Below are 16,285 nucleotides of genomic sequence, written 5' to 3'. Positions count from 1 at the left end.
CCATCGCATTAGGGAGACCTCAAGAGACCACTGCTAATAGCCACTTCAAACCTCACATCAACCAAATGGGTCTTGGCGTGTTGATGTCTCTCTGTTTGAATAGAGTTTAATCTGAATCGCCACAGAGGCTAAAAGGACCTGGGTTGTGGGTTTAAAGAATGAGTTGTCTACTTCAACAGGCCGCCTCTAAGAATATAGCTACAGCATTTACAGTGCTCAAGTCTCAAATGTATTCACCCTCTTACACTTTTCCAGATCTTTGTTGCAACATGAGCTCAAAATAGATAGCAATTATTTTTTGCCAGACGGTGAAGAAGACAAATACCAATGTTTATGAGGCTCAAAATAATAGCTGTACAGTATTAGTGTTCCAGAGAACATACTACAAAGCTACAAGGGTAGGCTGTAAGGAAGTAGGGTACACAGGACAAGCTAGTAAGTTACTAGCAAACATCTAACATAATACTCTAACATACTAAAGTCAAGTAAAGAAAGAATATCAGGTGGCTAATTAAGGTAACATGTGCGTCACCAAGATTATGGGGTCAATTACCGGTGGTTAACTTTGGCCTGTACTGAATATAGCATAACAGTGGCAAAGTGAGTTTAGTTACAGTAGGCCTACATTGATGTCGAACTACTTGTAACTCGACTGCTGGTGCCATAGATGGCTAGTATGATATATTACAGGTAACTGTGTTTACCCCGAATAAAACCCAGGATAATTGTACAGCCCCAAGGTTTTACACCGCTATATTATTGTGCCAGGGGATTAAGGGTCAGTTGTCCTTCTCCACTGTAAATCCCTGCTCAGTTTAAACTTCGGTGGACATGAGGTCTTGGACCACACCTCAGGGGTACCAGGCTCGTAATAATTTGTAGCAGTCCAAAGTCCTCCTGGTTGTGGTGCAGATCAATAGCTGCTAATCAATCCAGCTGCCACTCCACTGACCATTCCTCCCCCTGAGACTGTCCCTGTCCTTGTCCATCTGGTCAAGCTTCTGACCTGGATTATGTTTTATAGACTCTGGACACAGCCCACAAGCATTTATTAATTACTACAATTTGTTCTCTTAAAATGATCACCTGGTACAGCCAGAAGAGAACTTGTCACCCCTTCGAGCCTGGTTCATCTCTAGGCTTTTTCCTAAGTTTTGGCCCCTTTTAGGGGGTTGTTCCTAGCCACTGTGCATCAGGACTGTTGTTGCTTGCTCCTTGGGGTTTCAGGCTGGGTGTTTTGTAAAAGCACTTTGTGACAATTGCTGGGCTTTATAAATACCCCAGTAATACCCCAGTCCAGAGGTTTTAGCAATAAACAGACATAGTCTTGGACAGGAGAATTACGGGAAAAGGAGGTGCACAAACAGCATTCCCCTTTCAACCGCTGTCTGGAGATCAGAATCATGATTGCCGGGGTACATCAACTGATCAGAGGTCAGAATACAAGGTCAGGGAGGTGAGAGAGTTCAATGGTCCGACAACTTAATAGTGTCAAAGTTATGTGTAGAAACTGCTGACCTGGACAGACAAGTGAGTGGTTGTGCCATAAGTGCTTATTGAACCTTGGTCTTTAGCTGTACACTTCATACATTTTTATATAATCTTCGCATCGCATCATCTTCCGCTTATCCGGGGCCGGGTCGCGGGGGCAGCAGTCTAAGCAGGGATGCCCAGACTTCCCTCTCCCCAGACACTTCCTCCAGCTCTTCCGGGGGGACACCGAGGCGTTCCCAGGCCAGCCGGGAGACATAGTCCCTCCAGCGTGTCCTAGGTCTTCCCCGGGGTCTCTTCCCGGTGGGACGGGACCGGAACACCTTCCCAGGAAGGCGTTGCGGAGGCATCCGAAACAGATGCCCAAGCCACCTCAGCTGACCCCTCTCGATGTGGAGGAGCAGCGGCTCTACTCTGAGCTCCTCCCGGGTGACCGAGCTTCTCACCCTATCTCTAAGGGATCGCCCAGCCACCCTGCGGAGAAAGCTCATTTCGGCCGCCTGTATCCGGGATCTTGTCCTTTCGGTCATGACCCAAAGCTCATGACCATAGGTGAGAGTAGGAACGTAGATTGACCGGTATAATCTTATTATAATAATTTTCTAAATATTGTAGCCTAAAGAGGTTTGTTGAATACTAATTTTATATAAGCCCCCACCTTGGTCAGAAAAATGTAGGATTGAGAGATGGATGTACAAGATCACAAAGTGGTATAATTAATATATTAAACACAACTAAAATGCACCAGTAAGTTACAGGCCTAGATTGCAAATTGTCATTTCAATGTTGATTGTAAAACAACTGACAATCCAATTTCACAGAGAGAGTCCAGATTTAAAAGAAACCTAGGATTACCTTTTTGTCTGAAGTTACCCCAAAGACTAACAGCCCTTAAAATGAACTTGTTGGTGGAGTTTCTGCCAAAAGCTAAGGCTAATGTGATTCAGATGAAGCATTGTAGCATATAATAGGTTACAAATGTTGGGTAAACAAGAAAAATGTTATAGAGAAGGGAAGGCATCCAACGATATCATCTCATAGAAACATTCCAAAACGGGTTGACGAATTTGTAGCTTTCTTTAGTAATTGTATAAACACAGTACATTAAGAATAATGGATTTCTATCATCAAATTACGTACATGCAGTGTTCAATTCATACATAAGTGTTACAACTCAATTTCCTGAGTTTGTTCGTGCAGATTGGCATATAATTTTAACATTTTATCTTTGGCTACGTTTATTGATTTCAAAAAATATTAATATAAAAATGATTAGGTATTAGGATATACTATGTCATAGTAACTATCGTGTAGTCTATTAGTAACCGGAAGTACGTGGGTGCGACCCACCATCATACAATATAGTTTTCACCAAAACTTTACTGTAGTCAATACTCCAAACGCTGACATGGCTGCAATAAGTAGCTGGTGGATTTCATGCATTGTTTTGGTTCATTCCGCTTATTTGGGATCTTGTGATTTGGAGTCCGACTACGGAATAGGTAAGAGGTATTTCTACTTTATATGGCTTCATTTTCTCCATTATGTAGCCATGTGTTAGTGTTGGACTTTGCATGCCACGGTGTAGTTGTTTCATTGTGTTTTATTACGTGTTGCTTTTTTGCGGGAATAGATTTATTGTATCAAAAAGACAGTGCGTTATTGTAATACTTCTATCACCATTTTGGCGCGTGACATTTTCAAATGTAATAAATGAAAACGGTGTCATATGCTACTTTTGCCAATTTTTCTATTCTCGCATCTTTATTTGTTTCGATAGAAATTTCATAAATGTTGTTAGTTAATCGTAGGTGTTTGTTGTTAGGCATCACACATGCCTAAAATTCGACAACATTGACCTTAACACTTAAAATAAGGTGAGATAGGCTACTATTACTATACAGTTTTAGGGATTTTATTTTCTGTTTCCCTTTGTCAAGCCTGTGCGTTCCACATTACCCGTAAAATGGCCCTTGGCCTATTTACTTTTAAAACTAGCTGTTAAACAACCAGGTGTCCAGTTTGTCAATCATGTTTTTCAAACAGATGTTATCTCCAACAATAACGCATTGTCTCGTTAAGGCATGGCTGTTTGGGAAAACCCTTGCTTCCAGGTAGGTGCGTGTGGATCTGAAACATCCCGTTTGTGACTATCAAAGTCCAAGTTGCCACAGTTCACTGAGCCATGTTGTCAAGGTAGCAGGTCAAGTCCTCTGTATCTCAGAGAGTAAATATGAGATCAAATAATGCATAATTTTGTTCCAGAAAACAGTGGACATTTTTAAATATTTTTGTATTCAGATTTGTATTTCTGTGGTTTGCAGTTGGAACCCCCCCCAAATAATCCTAAAGTGGCCCAGATAATAGTATCAGCACCATGTAGAACTAATGGGATTTTAAGCAGGTGATTGTCCTTTGCTTTTGAATTGAGTTGCTGATGCCTGCAATATGAAAATCACTAATTCCATAAGTTTGAACAGAGAAAAGGATCCATTCTCCTGTTTTGTGTCACTGTGTGTACAGCGATAAGACTCGACCAAAAAAACAGAGAACTGTCTGAGGAGGTCAGACACAAGATTGTAGCCAAGCATGGACAATGTCAAAGCTGCAAGTCCATCCCCAGAGATCTTGGTGTTCCTTTTTCCACTGTACATAATGTTATCAAGAAGGTTAAGGCCCGTGCTTCTGTGACCCACCTCCTTGCATGGGGATGGTAGACCACAGCAAAGGATTGTTTGAATGAAAAAGCACCTTGATCAAACAGATTCAAGCTGAACTTCAGACACAAGGTACGCCAAGGTTTTTGCCAGACTGCGTAAGTGGAGCAGGCCAAGAAGAGCGAATTTCTCTGAGCGAGTGAGTGAGGACCCATTGTTAAATATTGTAGTGGTTAGAGACGCGGACTAACACATTGTTGACCGGGGTTTGGTCCTTGCCACTGACAAAACAAATTAGGCATTAGGGTTTGTTCAGGATAGACTACAATTTCGCTGGCTGCAAGCTTCAGTAGCTACATTATTGTAAGCCTAAAGTAAAACTGTTTACGGTTATATTGCAATGTACGAACTGCACCGACATACAGCTCTGGAAAAAATGAGACCACTGCACTGCACCTTTCCCAAGAAGTCGAAAAGGAAGGTTTTGAGTGAGGAACAGAAGGGTTAAAATTAAGAGATCACTGCAAATTGAACGATTCAGTTCCTCACTCAAAACTTTCCTTTTAAACTTTTTTGGAAAGCAAAGAAAAAGGTGCAGTGGTCTCTTCATTTTTTCCGGAGCATTATTTCTCTTAATTTCGATTTATATATCGTATGGGTTAGCTGTTTGACTGTCATTGTTTTCTAAAGAAATTATCCAGCCATGGAGTGATTGGAGTAATGGTTTTCATATAGGTACTCAATAACTATTAGCTAGCCATCTACAGTACAGTCATTTCTTACTAATTCAATGCATTGAATGTAGTGTAGTGACCCTGTTATACCTGTTGTTGGTTTGGATGGCAGCCAATGTAGGGAACTCGTTTTGAGAACCATTTCAAATCATTGTTTCAAACATTTTAGATTAATTGTTTGCCAGAATTAAGACCCTTCAACGAGAATCTACTGTCTTCCGTGTGTCAATGTCATTACCAAAGAAAACATGAACAAACTCTCGAGTGTCCTGCTGTGCTTTGGGGTCTGGTTGCTGCCTTGGTTAGGCAATTCAGGTTTGCAAACCCAGCGTGGCTTCAAACCAAACACCATATTGGTCGGTTGCAAAAAACAGGCACTCTCAGCCATACAATTTTCAATGTTGCTTTGACCATGGAAGCCAGATGTACCTTTGTATTTTCTCGATTGAGAGTGCCAAATATATTCTTGCCCTGACTGGGACAGGGCTGCTTAGCTGCGGGGTTGGTCAACCAATCCTTCCTCACAATTTCCAGCTTCACAATTTCCAGTCCTTCTCAAAAAAGGCTTTGCCAGTAAATCCACAGCCAAATCCATTTATTCTCCTCCTTCAGCCATTGTGCATTAAAAATATATTCAAATCTTGGAGAACTGGAACAGTTTGCACAAAAAGATTTGTCTAAACTAACATCCAGCGGTGATCCTTGGGGATTCTTCGGCCATCATCCTCCCTTTGAGTGGGGTCAATATAGACACACATCCACATCCTCTCCAGTTACTTTAAACTTCTTAATTATTTCCCTTCTTAATTACCGTTACATACTATTTTCTTACAGCCATTTCCTAATTTGTGCAGCCCAAAAACCTTTTGTCACACATCAGTCATTCCCATAGTGATGGATGGGACTATGGGAATAAGGCCTTTGTTTCACCTCATAGTTATACCCCATTGGAACAGGACCTCATGGCTTACACCCCTGAAGTTCACTAAAAGTTTACTTAAAAACATAAATATGAATTGTGTATATACTTCAGTTAGATTTTACTCATAACATTTCTAGGCATGTCAATAAGTGTGAAAAAAAATATTTATTCAATGTATTTTTCAATTAAGGGTTAGGTTTTTGTGAATATTTTGATTGAAAGACCAAGAGGATGAATAGCAAAAATAATTCATTCCCAGGTGGTTTTGCTCTTATTTCCCAAATGCCAATTTTAGTGTATGGCATTGTACTTGTACTTGTTACTGTACTGTTACTAAGCTATTGCTAATTCATTATGTGCTGTCATGTCAAGTGTGCCACCTAAAGCAGGGCTGAACTATAATTTTTTTTGCCACTGGCCCATTGGAACTTACTGGCCCCCAAGTCATTCTCTGTCCTTCCAAAAGTTGTATTTTATCAGTGTTAATACATATAAACAAATACTTTTGTTACTTAACATGTTTAGTCATTTATTAAATGCATTCTGGATATATAAAATATAGAAATATTTCTATATTTCTTTCATCACATTTCTAATTATAAAAATGTATAAAAAGATAGCAGTCAACAAAACATTTGACTTTTAAACAAAACCCTAACTCCAACTGGCTGGCCCGTCTTAGTTACTAGGTATGTGGTTGTTATAAGTTGTGCAATCACCCAATGGGCATCTGCATTTAAATTCCTGACCAGTATGGTCAAGGGCCTTGAAGATGGATTGTCAGGCACCCGCTTGGCTGTCATGCAGGCCAGGTGCTGTTTGCCATTGCCATGGCTGGTCAGGGACTGCTTGCGTAAGTTGTCAGTGACTTTGTAAAAAGACCCACATTTGCAGCCGGGAACTTACGACAGACCTCTTTCAGTGCATCTCACTTTCGTTTGAGCTCAGTTATCCTTCGCTGCCTTCTTCAATTAAGTGACTCGTGCAAGTTTTTAAATATTTTACCAGACAGCCATGCGTCACATCACTGCTCGACTCTTGACTGGCCAACAGCGCACGAAAGGGGCTGCAATAGTTATTTGTGCGTGTGCCAGATTACGAAACAGCAGGAGGTCGAGTTTATAATGCGATTATTATTTATTTCAATCTCAAATTTCGGGACAGTGAATTGCTAGTTTTGTTAGTCCCCACTTGATTTTTGACTGGCACAGGGCCATCGTTATTGTCGAGCTCTGTTAAGTAATTATAATTCAGACGTGGATTTGTAGGGCCATATCCTTGCAGTAGCCCTTTTTTGGGTGTGTGTGTGTGGGGGGGGGCTGTCAAGGGGCGTAGTTGTCTAAGTAACTGCCTTGCAGTACAGCCAAGTCATTCTGGCCACGTGTTTGAATCCAGGTCGAGGCATAGCGACAATGCCGAGTTGACACAGTGCCTCCTGGGTCAGATGGTGGTTGGATGCCTGTAGTGGATGTCTATGATGGATGCCTATGCCTTGTCACGTCGCTCTCTTGCGATGACTTGTGGTTGGCCTGCTGCCTGTGAGCTCAATCATCGTTGTTGGCTGGGTAATTGAATGCTCTAGCATGTGTGTACTAATGAAAATCTCCTGGTTGGGAGAGCAGTAGGATAAGAAGGAAGGCTTTGTAAGATGTGCTTTGGCGGAAACATTTAGTTCTTTGCTGCAAACTTGTTGTGAAGAGGCAAGGTTGTAATCGCAAACTGGTCGTCAGATGCACTGAATTCAATATAGTATGTATATTGAGGCCCCATAAGTTTGGTCTTAACTGATTTTCTTGTTTGCATGTAAACTTTCTCTTGGCTTACAGTGTACCTGTTTGTATATTAACTTCTATTGATTAATGCAAACAAACACACAAGCATAAAATATGCTTGAAAACTGATTAGCTGTGTTTGCTATCTGCACTATGCAATGGTGTTTATGAAAGATCGTTGTCGACCACTAATTGGATATCAATTTGGAAGTATTAGAGGGAAAACGGTTAAAGGGGTTACCTGCCCTTTTATAAACGCAACATTAACGTATAAGCTGTGAAATGGATCCAGACCCTTAAGGCTTCTCTAATCGTCTGGTGGAGGCGAATACCATAAACAATGTCTCACTCATACATTTTTCAGGAAATTAATTTAATTAGCTGTTCATTAAGTCTTTGATGTGGTCCCACATGCTACAGGGAATTACTTTGCATTTTTAATTAGCTTTTATAATAAGCAGTTTGACATCAGGAAAGTCTTCTGTAGCTCTGTCACAGAGAATTGTTGTGAGTATAGGATTTATAGTAGTCTAGATCAAATGCTTAGATTTTTTTAAGAGAGTGGCAGTCCTTTCAAGGTATAATGATTTCAATGCTTACTCTTCAGCCCCCAACATTTTTTAAAGATGTGATAAAGACTATCTAGTATGACTTACCGTCTTAATATGTTTGTTATAATGTTTATCCTGTGTGCGGCGGTTGGCAGAGCATGGTGCTCATAACATCAGGATTCTGGGTTTGATTCTCATGGGAGTCCAGTGCCGAAAACATATGGCCTCACTACTTTGGATGACAGAGTCTACTAAGTAACGTGAATGCATTCATTTTATTTTGTTGCCCCCCATGCACATTTTCCCCCACTTTTTAACATGAATAAAACTGTTTTAAAGTGGGATTAGATGGGTAAGATAAGATGTTGTCTTCATTGTTGAAGTTTCCTGTCTGAGAAATAGAAAAATACATACATTCTTTGCACCCTATCAGTTTCATTGGGATTTCATGACAATCTGTGGAGCATGTGAGATACAGGGTTGAAATGACAAATGTGCTCAGCCAGAGAAACAGCCACAGGTTAATCCCTATGCCCTGTCCACTGTCACTTCGAAAAATGTGTGCTGTTACTTCAGTGATGCAATGTGGGGCGAAGAATGCCTACTCCGTGCACATTCTGTCCATCAGCACCTGGCTAGCTAGCATTAGGCTATCATTGCCTACAATAACATGCCACTCAGCTGAAGCTAAGAAAAAATATACTGTTTCTCACTTTTCAAATTGAAATAAAAGTTTGTATTACATAACTGCTTTCATTAATTTACAGGTGGTTCTGTTCCTGAAGTTCGATAAATGCCGATCCTGTCATTTCAGGAAATTGTGATGTGGGTTTGTGCGTATTGTAGTAGCTTAAAGTTGATATAAATAGGATGCAGCTCGGGAGGAGCGAATGATGTGCCAAATGACACATTGTATTAGAGTTGCCAGGGTAACAGACTGTATGGTTTCAGTTGTATTTTTGCATTCAACCCCCCCCCCCCCACCCCAAGTGTAATGCACTTTCTGAGTCAGGACCGGCTGGTGCATGTCTTAGTTGATAGGGATATCATTTTCCTTGTTCTGAATTTTTCGGGGAGTGTATGCTGGCTATTCAAGTCTGTTAGGCTTATCAGGATTGACTAAACATCTGTGAACAGATAGGCTGATGGTGGTCCTTCCTGTCTGACTGGCTGATGATTCAGTACTGAGGTCGATTGCTTCACTGTACAGGGGTGTGTGTAAGACAACCATGGTCTGTAGATGACCCCGTTTCCACAGGAGATGTGGCTTGAGTTACTGGAAGGCAAATCCTAATGAATGGGATACATTCCAAGCTTCTTTTTAAGGGTACATATGAAACACGTAAGTGCCAGGAACGTGGCTCATGAACTGGATTTTCCCCTCCAGCCTCACACTGAGGCCATGGGTCTTTTTTCCTCTATGATTGGCTTGGTTCAGTGTTTTCTACAGGATTCTGTTTATTCCCCTAGAGGTCCGGTCACAGCAGGGGCGTTGATTGACTTTTTTTTTGACACCTGCATAACAGTTTAGCTTTTTCTTATTTTTATTTTTTTTACTGTGACAACAAATGAAGATATCTTGATGGTTTGTGTTTGATAAGGAATGTGGTCTCTAGCTTATCCGCTTGGTCTTAATGTTGATAGAGAGGAATAGCAAATAGTAAGACATGCTTATTATAATAAAGGCGTTGTATACTGAAATACAAAACACCAAAACATTGGCATCTTTTTGATGCACCAGCCACTGAGGCAGATATATTAAAAATGTATCATCAACTTATCAGCCAATTAAACAATAAATCTCACATAATGTATGTGTCACAGTACGGTGATGACCAGCGCCATCATGCCATGCACTCCCGGCTCCCATCCACACACGAACACATCCCGGACTGATTGTGTCTTGTCATTCATTACTCGCACCTGATTCCCCTCGCCTCGTTCTGTGTTTGTGTGAATGTGTCCTCTGCTAGTCCTGTGTTGTTGAATGTCCTGGTGAGTCTATGTCTGTTTGCTGTAATATGTCAGCTCTTTGCTTTGTGTCAGTTTATGTTTGCCATTGTTTTTTTTTGTTGTTTGACATTCGAATGCAAGCAAGACTGCGCCTGGTTCCTTCATCAACCACCACTGTTACAGAATGAGTACATTACACAGTTCGTTTTTAAAGGACAAATGTATTCATTTGTGACGACACAGTGAAATAGCAATGTGGCAAAACGTGGTGCTTGTGTTTGTCGTAACCCTCACAGAAGATTTCAGAAGATCTAGTATGACTTACCATCTTAACATGTTTGTTATATTGTAGATCCTGTGTGCTGCGATTGGCAGAGCATGGCGCTGGTAACATCAGGATTCTGGGTTTCATTCTTGGGGTCCAGTGCCGTAAACATGTGGCCTCACTACTTTGGATGTCAGTGTTGTTGTCATCCCCACTGCACATGTTTTCTCCAGTTACTAACATTCATAACACTGTGGTCTGTTGGAAATCGGTTGCCAAACAAACGTTCAAAACAGTATTGTCACAGCACTCTAAATCTATGACTATAATAACACATTATGAAGAGGAGAATTCTCACGACATCACCAAATCCAGTTTGTGTTCTTAAGGTCCAGTGATAAAAAGATCTGTTCAGACACGTGCCTTTTATGGATCTACGATACAATCAGCCTGACATTCTGTGAAGTGTAGCCTTCAAGACCTTTAATGACATGAAATTATAACACGCAACTAGGTAGGTGTCATAACAAAGTATTTTGCAATGTTACACTAATGTGTCATGCAGGACAGCTGATATGAAAGTGTACAAAAGGTGTGGAAAAGAGGCCTGGTGAGCTGCGTTGACACTTGCCTTTCACAAGGTATCCAAGCAATACTGGTGAGCAATACTGGTGATTAGTTATTCTTCATGTAAAGTGCTTTTCAGTTATTTCCTTATAATGGTGTGGGAGGGGTAGAAGTCCGATCATGTTCTCCATGTTAGGGCATGGGTAAGGAATTGTTAAATGATTTGCGCAAAGACCTTGAGCTGCCTGAATGTAATTATTTTTCATGAGGTGGCCATTAATAATACCTATTAATGCTGCATGCTTTTGAACCATATAGAACTCACCCCATTCTTGTTGAAAAATTTACAAATTGGAGTGCAACGATACGCGCAGTACAATATATTTAGCATTTCTTTGGCCACAGATCGCTACAGTTTTGTCACAGCACAAAAGTTAATGAACATTTTTAGCTTACGGTGATAAAGATGCTATGATAATGGAGGATATAATGCTTGATGAGAGCACAATCTAAAACAATGTGCAATATGTAGAAATGTGGAACAAACTTTTTTTATAATCACGTTTTATGCGTACTACCTGTTTTGCTGAAATTGTTAGTAGAGGGACATTAGTAACATGGCTCAAGCACCTTGAAACTCTCTCTACGGGTTCACATCCATGGCTCTACACAACCCCATTCATCTTGTAATTTCTTCACCCTGATCGGACTGCTGCTAAGGGCTGCTCGAATGCATTATGGAGTCAAGGTTTTGTTATTTCATTTCTAAGGGCTACTTGAATGCATTTGCTAGACAATGTTTCTTTGCGTTTCCATGTTGCTCTGGGGATTTGAATAATGGGGTGATGTGGATGTGGATGTGTCAACATGTTTGGGATGTTAACAGTTGGGTAGGCTACTTTCGTGAAGCCGTGGTGAATTACAGTTAATCTCTGTCCGTCACCTTTGTGGTCAACTGTTTATGTGCAAACCATAAAGATCCCCCTGTATCGCACTGCACAGTTACGAATATATGCCCCTGGCTGCCGACACGAATGTGTGTACATCATAGTGGGATGCAACCAGCGCTGTTGCATTCTCTAGGCTATTCCCTTTCATTTTGCTCATCACACTTCCTTTTGGGCTATTCCGCTTTGAGATCAGATCAACACACTGTAGGGCTATTCCACTTTGAGAACACCTTTATTTGAGGGCTATTGCTCATTGAGATCAGATCAACACACTTACTGTAGGGCTATTCTGCTTTGAGATCAGATCAACACACTGTAGGGCTATTCCACTTTGAGATCAGATCAACACACTTACTCAAGGGCTATTCCGCTTTGAGATCAGATCAATTCTTTGTCCTTATAGGCTTGGAAATCTGAGCTTGCACTGCCTATGCAAATTATGTCTTCAAATTCACACACCAGCTCCCCTCAGAGAGTGTGAAGTGAACGGGGGGACAGAAATACACAAATGTATATGTGTTGGTGAGAACCTGCATTCTAGAAACATTACAAAAAAGGTCACCTTTTCTGGGTAAATATTCGTTTAAGTGGTTTATCAGTTACCTGGCATCATAGTCAACCTTTAGTTTCTGATGTCCTATTTTGCTTCTCCTGCTTTTATACTTTTTTTTTACTTTTTAACCCCCCCTCTCTTTTGGTGAATTTGAAGACCACCTGGACACGCTATAGTGATTCATTAAAGCTCCTCTCCTGCTGCCAGAACATATTTAGAACCTACACCTTTTGCTATTCATGTCACACTTACTGAACACTTGTGTCCCTTGATGTATTTTTCTCTCACCAATAGCCACACTTGTCAAGTGCATCATGAGCTGATGAGGACATCGTAGTCACATTGAAGAAATGGACATCCATTTGTCAGATTGGAAACATGAAAATCATATTGGGTGACATGATGAGGGCTGTCTGTCACAGAATATACATCTGTATAAAAAATAAAATGATTTCCCCCCTGCTCAACATCTTTCAGTATTTAGCAACTGAATGGTTTGATTAGTGGGGGCGGAGTGTGCAGGAAAAGGGCTTGCTGTCTGATTGGATTCTGCTAATCACTTCTATGGGGATCTCAGTAACAATAATTAGACTGACAGAGTGATGGAGCACCAGGGCCCTTTTGGAGATGTGTGTTTGGACTATGCAATATGGGTTTACCAAGTAATAAAAGAATGGTATTACTTACAATAACAATGATAGTTCCATTTAGGGGCTCTGGAGATGAAGCTGGGCAAATATGAGGGGAAATACATGTGTTATTTTTGAAAAAGCCGTGTTCTGCTCTAGGCTGTTGATATGTCAAAGTAATTCTCACCTGTTTTTGCCTCAGGTCCCAAATTGAGCCTGGTTGTCTTACTTGCAAACAAATATTCTGTTGGCTATGGAGCTTAGCTGGATGTTGAAAATATTCATATTGAAAAGTAATCGTATTCAGATCATTAAATGATAGGTCGCAACCCACCTGTTGAGAACCAAGTCTGTAACTAGGTAGTATTTAATCTCTTAGTTCCACTGCAGTTTACTGCTGCAAAGATAAGAGGGGTCCCTTTATCTCAATTCTAATGTTTGAACGTTGATAACCTGTGCTGCAGAAAAGAAGTACATATTGATCTTCTCATTTAATCAACAGTGCACCTACAGTGTGGCATGAGACAAAGAGCTCTCTGGGTTTCTATCCGTTCCATTGATTCTACAGTGTAATCACATTCTCTTTAAGGAAGGACTCGCGTTGGTCGGCTGAAAACATTCTTGCATGGATAGTCGACTGCGTCCTCTTGTGCCCTTGCAATTCTGTGTCATGTATGATGAATGGTATTTTAGGTGCATCTAAATTGAATGCTTTGAACTTGTAGTTAAGGTATCTCTGTCCAAAATCAGCCCTACCAACTAATGTCAAGAAAACATTGGTGTGCTTCAGACATTTCAGCTGCATATTTGTCTTGCTCTTTTACTTCAGGTTGCTTGTAAACTTTGTTTCAGATGAATGAAAATGTTGTTTGCTGGAGCTCAGGATAAAAACGTGCCTATTTGGCACTTTAAATGTTATTAGAATATTCTGTGGGTTTAACTGTGCAGTAATAAAGTTGGTTTACATAATTTACGGACCTTTTCTGAGGATGTGCTTCCAGCAGACAAAACCGCTTGAAGATATCGTTGAAATTTAGAGGTCCCGTGATAGTACGTGTGCATTTGCATTCATCTATAACAAAAAAAAAACACAAACAAGTATCAACAGGACATTACTCTGTTCTTTGCTCAAGGTCTCCTGTGTGCATAGAGGCTTTTTGTTCTGGCTTGTTTTGTATAAAACCTTACTCACACTACTATACAACCATGAAAATGATAAGGATTTCCACATATATTCCAACCAAATATGATGAAAGGTAAGTGGCAAATTATCTTTACTGTAAATGTAATTATAATACATTTCCCATCATTCTTTGCATGGAATGCAATAACCACTGGTGAACAAGGACATCAATATGCCCTATCCATGTCGTTTCTAATGCAGGATATTGATCCTCCAGACAAAAGACTAATTGACTGGTGTCATTGAAGTCCATTTGCCCGTGTACAGCATGTCCACATCAACATTTGTAGTTCAACCATTTGCTCGTTCAGTTAAAGATCCAGCTACCCCATTTGACAGCTGAACATTTGGTATGAAGGTCCCTACTCCCTAATTGGCAATGTGTTGGATTGTCTGGTTCGCTGGACCCCAGACTTGCAAAATGTCAGACCCACCAATACACATTTGCTGGGGCATTGACACATGGAGGGTTTGTTATCTCACAACGTCAGGGGAAAACAGGTAGGGGCTTCTGTGAGATATCAGGTAAGAATGATAAGACCATGTCAGAAGAGGCAGTAGTGGGGAGACTTCTCCCAGAGAGTCAATATGGGACATTGAATTCGACCCGATAAACTGGCGGGTGGGAAATTACCAAGGCCAAATGTAGCAAATGAGCAATTAGTAGCGAAGGAGAAGCGGAGAGAAAGGTCTATTACTTGCTAAGCCTTGAGCCTAAAGACTGAAGAAATACGGACAAACACGACAAGTTATTGTGTAGTGCCAATTATCGGCTCTCTTATGGTCTCCATAGAGTACCTAAAGTGGAAATGGGTCTGAGGAACAGGGATTTTGAATAATTAGCTTTTTAATTGTACCCTGTTAGATGATTAATTCTTTGCAGTTCTAGTAATAAAATAAATTTGATGCCGTGAACGGTGGTTCAGATTTTGACTGACATTTTTCGAAATGTGTGCCAATTTATTCATAGAAAACAACAAAAGAAAACCTAGGCAAGCCTAGTTTGGCCGGGCCGCTAGTAGAAGTGATTGTGGTAAACAAGAGGGGGGGTTTGAAGAGCAGCTATTTATGGGCCACTGCCAGCTTTGTTGTGAGAAATTGCCAATACTCTGTTGCTGTGCTATTCCAAAACCTAGTGTATGGCACGTCGTTTGAATATCAAAAATGTACATTTAACGTGTTAAATATGACAATGATTATTGTAAATCACTAGCTAATAGCTGCACGGTACCTATATTGAAAACAATGGCGATCAACTAGTTATTTGTAATGATTTGGTTTCAGGTAACTGTATTCACTTGTTCTATTTAAACAGTTGAACTTAAAAACAGACCAAAGAGGAACGGAAACGAAAAGGCTAATTGTCTGTATACAACTCTAAGAACATCAGTGATGGGAAAAATATGTATGCTACTAATATATTTTAGTTGTTGGTTTTTTCGCATAGTTTATTTATTTTTTCCCACATTTCTATCTAGTAGATTACTTGGGAAGGAGAAATGTTTCCTTGCCTTCACTCTTAACTGCTCTTCCTGGGTGGGAGAGTGGCGTTTTCTAAGACAAAGCAACCACACTTCAAACTATTTATGATGTTAGACTTATCCATTGCAGTTCATTCTTTACAAAATAACCATAACCTGTTTTACTGTTAGCTTATTACATTTAGCTACTGACGCTTGTATCCAGTGAAGTTTGTTTTCCTCAACTAATCCACATTTTTTGGTACCTGGCTGGATTCAATACCTGGTCTATGTGCGTCACTAACCAATATGCTATTTATCAGTTTGTCAGACAATCAGAGACATTTACTCTTCTTAGACGGCCCAACTAAAACCTGATATCTCAAGTTCATACAGTTAGTATTCTGCTCCTTTACTCAGTACTTTGTAGAAATGCCTTTGGCAGCAGTCACAGCCACAGAGTCTTGGATATGCCTCAATCAGCTTTGCCCACCTGTATTTGGATAGATTCTTCCTTACAGATCCTCACCAGCTCTGTCCGATTGGGTCGTGTAAACTGCAATGTTCAGTTCTCCCGTAGATTTTCAATTGGGTTCAA

The 16,285-nt window shown here is 40.5% G+C and overlaps 1 protein-coding gene across 5 annotated transcripts in view; it reads left to right on the top strand.

Annotated features, from left to right (window-relative positions):
• Positions 1-2,857: 2,857 nt before the first annotated feature.
• The window catches only part of tfpia (tissue factor pathway inhibitor a), a 48,683-nt gene continuing 35,255 nt past the window's right edge, over positions 2,858-16,285 (top strand). For 3 of the 5 annotated variants that reach the window (XM_020041484.3, XM_020041482.3, XM_010889922.4), the window contains exon 1: positions 2,867-2,993. In XM_020041484.3, coding sequence (XP_019897043.1) covers positions 2,900-2,993 — 94 coding nt within the window. In that variant the 5' untranslated portion in view covers positions 2,867-2,899. Of the gene's footprint in view, positions 2,994-16,285 lie in introns of all 5 variants that reach the window. The other 2 variants (XM_020041483.3, XM_010889923.3) reach the window with 2 other exon arrangements.

The sequence above is a fragment of the Esox lucius genome, chromosome 20 (genome assembly GCF_011004845.1).
Source record: "Esox lucius isolate fEsoLuc1 chromosome 20, fEsoLuc1.pri, whole genome shotgun sequence".
Classification (NCBI taxonomy): Eukaryota; Metazoa; Chordata; class Actinopteri; order Esociformes; family Esocidae; genus Esox; species Esox lucius.
The sequence above is the reverse complement of the archived record's forward strand: the minus strand, read 5'-3'. Positions and strand labels throughout refer to the sequence as shown.